The sequence below is a fragment of the Temnothorax curvispinosus genome, unplaced genomic scaffold (assembly GCF_003070985.1).
Source record: "Temnothorax curvispinosus isolate PA1 unplaced genomic scaffold, ASM307098v1 QBEX01003408.1, whole genome shotgun sequence".
In the NCBI taxonomy this organism is placed as follows: domain Eukaryota; kingdom Metazoa; phylum Arthropoda; class Insecta; order Hymenoptera; family Formicidae; genus Temnothorax; species Temnothorax curvispinosus.
The window spans coordinates 793,566-799,565 of NW_020213188.1; the positions used below are offsets into that span (position 1 = coordinate 793,566).

General features: G+C 30.9%; 2 protein-coding genes across 3 annotated transcripts in view; both read right to left on the minus strand.

Annotated features, from left to right (window-relative positions):
- The window catches only part of LOC112452446 (PDZ domain-containing protein 4-like), a 185,348-nt gene that overhangs the window by 99,909 nt on the left and 79,439 nt on the right, over positions 1-6,000 (minus strand). The window lies entirely within an intron of this gene.
- On the minus strand, positions 1,453-5,971 carry LOC112452447. Its single transcript, XM_025012653.1, has 12 exons — positions 5,883-5,971; positions 5,595-5,727; positions 5,276-5,387; positions 4,030-5,166; positions 3,793-3,912; positions 3,547-3,664; positions 2,904-3,171; positions 2,475-2,588; positions 2,325-2,415; positions 1,998-2,143; positions 1,709-1,841; positions 1,453-1,616 (listed from the first exon to the last, which is right to left on the minus strand). The coding sequence occupies exons 4-12, from the start codon at positions 4,171-4,173 to the stop codon at positions 1,563-1,565; spliced, it is 1,188 nt and encodes a 395-aa protein (XP_024868421.1). The 5' UTR covers positions 4,174-5,166; positions 5,276-5,387; positions 5,595-5,727; positions 5,883-5,971; the 3' UTR covers positions 1,453-1,562.

The window sequence follows — 6,000 nt, forward strand, 5'->3', positions numbered from 1 at the left end:
GACTTTTATATAACAATTATAAACTATGTACTTCGAGTTATTGCGAGTAAATTATTAAATGTTAATAAACGTTGTCTTACGCATAATTATAGCCGTGAGACGTTTCGCGATATTCCCATATTTTGTTATAATAGCGATCTCGTTCCCATTTTTTAGATCATTACAAATATGTTGAAGTTCATCTAATAAGTATACTTCATCTATTATAGCAATAAAAATTCTTTTTAACATCGTTTGACGGTATCGTAAAATTTATAAAATGTATCTTTTGTGTAAAGCTTAATTTTTCAAGAATATTGAATATAAATACAATAAAGAATTTAACATAACTTACAGCATGAGTGTTAATCCAAAAAGAATGGTATGAAATCGCATACGTAATAAAATGCAATGCGACAGAGAAAACATTAATAATAATAAAAGCTGGAGTGCATTTTGTAAACACAAGTGCTGCGAGCTAAAAACAATAAATTTATTTAAAAATTAAAATTACAAAAATTTCTGTCTTTAGTTAACTAATTAGAAACATAAAACAATCAACTGTTTAACATAGATACAGCTGGATGCACCTGATATGCAACACTGCTAATCAGGATACCAAAAACCAAAGTTATCTGAAGTTGAACGAGTCTTGTTCATTCGTTATAAGGCCATAAGCCAATTGAGAGCAGAAGAATCTGATTGAACCTAAAATGCTGGGTTTTGATGCAGATCATCACTATGCGAGAAACAGTACACGTCTGACCGAGAAAACGTCAAAGAAGGTTTGCGTATGCCGCACTGTCTCAAATATCGAGAATATTATATATTTTTTCTTTTTCAATATAAATTATAAATTGCTCAATTCAGCATAAATGTACTACCAGGTAATAGACAAATTTGATATCGTGAGACTGGAACATTTGCAGTTTTATGCCCGTTCTAGACTGGAGGATGAGCCGAGAGTCGGCTCATCCGCCTTCTATAGTGTACGTGACATAAACTATACATAACCTATAGATTTTCACCCGTCTACACCACTCACTCGGATGAGCCGAGAGTCGGCTCATCCTCCAGTCTAGAACGGGCATTATGCTTTGCACGGGAAAAAGAACGGGCGATTAAACGATCGATCGATTTGACGCCGAGGGAAATTCAACCAATGATTACTTCCCATTAAAAAAATATTCTATACTGCGATATTACTTGACTGTGCGTAAACGCAGTTGTCTTTTCTCACGACAACCGCTTCTTCACGTGCTTCACTTCATTGCATATATGGCACGCTTGTTGGCTAAAAGGAATATCACTGGCATTGCGAACAAACATGCTAGGTATAATGAAACTATTGTTAATGAAATACAAAATATTACAAATTGCAAGTTATACTAATAAAATGTCCATACTAGTGATATCTTAAGAGATGTAAACATTCTCCAGATCATGTAGAAAAGTTTTAATAAGTTTCCTTGATTTATTGTACATATACAACTGACATTTTATATTACCACATGTTTACTTATTTTTAACCTTACCTATTCTACTACAAATTGTAATACGCTGTAAAATGATATATTTTCACGTCACTGTTGCATAGAATATACAACGGTGAAGTAGGATAACGATGTCTTTGTTAACTAAAATAATGCAATGAGTCTTGTATTATCTATGCGGAATATCAAATATACACAATATATTAAACGCAATGATATAGAGTGATTTCTTTTACCGTGGCAAAAAGTTCGATGGAAAGTGACAACAGTCCACCAAGAGACACGCGAAAAGTTTTGCTGCCATTTTGCAAAAGAAATAGTATCAACCTTTGTACGTGCAAAGGTGTTACGTACCACCGAACATTGTATCTATAAAGTAAGAGCTAGGCAACCAATCGAAAATTTGAAAAGATTAGGTATATCAATCATCGCTATGAGTACACGGATTCTATAGAACAAACTCTAAGTTCTCTTTCGATAACAAAAAATTTACTCATATACATTTATGAGCACAGTAATTCTTACGCGGTAAAAAATACGTGATTATTGTAATCGGTAAGTTCTTGTCCAACATAATTGGCTAGAAACAAATATACAAAAATTGCAACCGTAATTATAAAATGAATACAACATTGTCCGATATCGCCCTCTCGTGACATGGTTTCAGATATCTAAAACACATAAATAGCAATTTGTGTTTTATGTATAAATATTTCACAAGAGATCATTTCATTATTACAACAAAATCCTTTCAATTTAAATATTATATTGTAATCTTTCAATTTTGACATTACAAAATCAAAATCAAAACGATCATCTAAAAATATATCTATTAATAACATAAAAACTCACTCTATAAAGATTGAAGCTCAAACAAATCACATTAATTATTATCAAAAAAAATATTAATCCATTAAAGGTGGAAAACAAAAGCGTAGTGAACCTTTAACAAAAAAAATTATTATTACAGGTATTTATAATTGTTGTTAGAGAAATACTAACTGGACAGCTTTGCGATGAATATCTACGGCAAGAATTATTTCCTTACGAATTATAATCTCATTTTCCAGGCTAATATTTTCCATATTTACCATCATTGCTTTCTCGATACGGTAACTGTAAAAAACTTTTTATTGTAATTACACAGACACACAGAAAGGATTCGTTGTTGTAAGATATTTTATAATGTCGCGTGATAAATTTCTTCAATCATGTGGAAAGCGGAAAAGGTAAGTTAAAAAATCTAATTCGCTCAGAATAATTTTTCTGTAAATTATATCGCTAACAAACCGAACAGCACAATGATACTTATTGTATACCAAAATAGATTACCCTGCAACAGGATCATTTCTTTCCGCATAGAGATTGTTTAAATAGCGCCCAAATAAGATTATATTTGCAATCAAAAAATTTTTATATTTATTTCTTCACCTGGCGATTCTAAATATTCCACAGGCATGTTTGGAGTATGTTACAATCATCATTCCCGTTCCTAGCAATACAGTACCTCCTATACAAGCAGTTCCCAAATAATACAGAAATACCGAATACGTATATTTTTCTCGGCCAATGAAGAATTTAGGTATAGCTCTTTGGAAAATGCGACGTAATTCAGACTTCTCTACGAGCAATACAGCATCAAGAAGATACAGTGAAACCGTTAGTAACGAAATAGTACTTATGTTGCCCACATGAAACACTAGATATAAAAAAAAATTTTTTTAATATTGCTTCTTATTCTTCTAAATAATATCTTTACACGTTTCAAACTTTTTCGTGCATTAACTAGTTTAGACTGCTAATTAATGCAAGCTAATAATCAAAGTATCCAGTTATCATTTAAACTTATTTTTCTACTTTTAAAATAATAATTAGAAACAAAAATTCTTATCGTGAATTGTGATATTACACTTTTATTCTCTCTATTCTCCTTTTAACATTTCTAATTATATGACATGACATCTCTCAATATATTAAATTAAATAATAAAGTGATTGACGCGACTTTTAAAATGATTATAAACTACCTCGCTTAATTACGAGTGATGATTAAATGTTAATAAATATTGTCTTACACGTAATTATAGCCGTAAGACGTTTTGCAATGTTTCCATATTTTGTTATAATAGCAATCTCGTTCTTATCCTTTAGATCGTTACAAATATGCTGAAGTTCATCCATTAACGACTTCATCTATCATGACAATAATTCCTTTTAACATCGTTTAATAGCATAAAATTTATAAAAGATATATATATCTTATGTGTAAAGCTTTATTTGTCGAGAATATTGAATCTAAACACAGTAGAAGCACAACTTACAGCATGAACCTTAATCCAAAAAACTTGATAAGAAATCGCAAACGTACCAGAAAACAATGCGATAGAGAGAACATCGATAACAAGACCTGGAGTGCACTTTATAAACACAAGTGGTGCGAACTAAAATCAATATATTTATTTAAAAATTAACATTACCATAATTTCTATATAATTAATTAGTTAACTAATTAGAAATATAAGCTAATCAGCTGTTAACATAGACATAATTGGATATACCTGGTATATAACACTGCTAATGACGACACCAAAAAACAAAGTTATCTGAAATTGAACGAGTCTTGTTCGTTCATAAGGCCATAAGCCAATTGAGAGCAGAAGAATCCGATTGAATCTAAAATGCTGAGTCTTGATGGAGATCATCACTCTGCGAGAAACAGTACGCGTTTGACCGCGAAAACGTCGAAGAAACGTCGCATATTCCACTCTCTCGAATATCGAGAATATTATGTTTTTTTTTATTTAACATAAATTCTAAATTGCTGAATTCGGCATAAGTATAATGTAAGATAATAGACAAATTGCTACCGTAAAGTTGGAACACTCGCAGTTTGATGTTTTTGCACGGAAAAAAAACGGGTGATTAAGCAACCGATCGATACAACGTCGAGGGAAATTCAACTGATGCTTTATACTTCCCGCCGCGTAAAGAGAATATTTGCACAACACTTCTTCATCGAATTTCAGCGCAGTTATTTTTTCTCATCGTGGCAATTTCATGCGTTTTATTCTATAGTATACATTCGTATGATACGTTTCTTCTTTACGAACCATGTCGATTCATTCATCTTATGTATGTGTCGTGTTAACTGTACATACATGAGTATCACCAAGAAAAATATACGAAATGTAGCTCTTCGAGCTTCTTATAGGTACCGGAAGTATAAAGAGTTCTTTATACTTCTAGTACTAAATTACTCAAAAATTATCTATTCGTCCGAACATAAAGAACATATTCTGTTTATTCTTATTTCAGCTTCTCTTCTAAATGTATTGTATATAAATATTACACGTTCACCTGTTACATCTCTTATTATATTGCATAATAACGAAACCTTTTAAGCAAGAAGTAGATAGAGATTATCGAGACTTAAGCAACGTACCACGTGGATTTGTGACTATTAAAATAGTACAACAAACTAATATGACGACATCAATGTTTTGTTAATGGTATGTATTATTTTGTCTATGCAATATTCATGTGGCTGATATTTTACTTGCTTAGACAAAAAAAAACGTTAAAAATCTTCTCATTAAAATTAATATTAGGTATTCAAAGGTGAAAGATATAATCCAGGTTTTGTAGGTATAATCGATTTAATATAAAAATGAACTAATACTTCTCTCTACTTACGTCTTATGTCATGGACAGTACGCGTTAAAATTAAAAAGCAAAAAATATTATTTTTTCGATAATCTTGTCCAATAGTCAAACAGATACGAAAAAATTTGATTTTACACTTACCTATATCACCGCAAATTGCAATACGTTTATACAACTGCAGTTGTTGGATCAAAAATTTTTGCTATTGCATCGAACACATAACGGTAAAATAAGATATCGATGCCTTCGTTAACTAGAATGAAATGTATATATCTGCATCGTGTGTCTGTGTATCATATTTATACATGTACATATATATAAATACCATATATACACTGCATACCATATTATATATAGTACCTACACATGCATGTACACACACTTATACATAACAAATAACATAACAAATATACGTAACGTGCTATATACACGTAACATAGGCCATATAATAATCTTTTACCGCTGCAAATAATTCTAAGGACAACACGAACATTATGCCAAAATTAAGACTGACAGTCTTGCTACCCCTTTGCAAGAGGAATAATATTAGCTTCTGTACGTGTAATGGTGTTACATACCATCGAACATTGTATCTACAAAATAAAGATCAGAAAAACAAATTGATAATTGGAGATACAATAATAATCTTCATACGGAGTTATATGAATTAATCTCCTAATTTCGATTATACTAGAGTTCGTCAAAATATTACTGACATATATTTATAAGCATACATAGTGTCTCTTACGCAGTGGAAAATATGTGGTCATTATGATCCATAAATTCTTGTCCAGCATAATTAAATAAAAACACATATACAAAAATATCAACTACGATTAGAAAGTGAAATACAAGATCATGAATAT

Coding starts and splice junctions, on each gene's coding strand:
- LOC112452447 (XM_025012653.1), bottom strand. CDS start 4,173: ATGATCTCCATCAAGACTCAGCATTTTAGATTCAATCGGATTCTTCTG. Junction 2,144..2,324: donor TGAGCTTCAATCTTTATAGA/GTGAGTTTTTAT, acceptor TATGTGTTTTAG/ATATCTGAAACCATGTCACG. Junction 1,842..1,997: donor AATCACGTATTTTTTACCGC/GTAAGAATTACT, acceptor CTTACTTTATAG/ATACAATGTTCGGTGGTACG.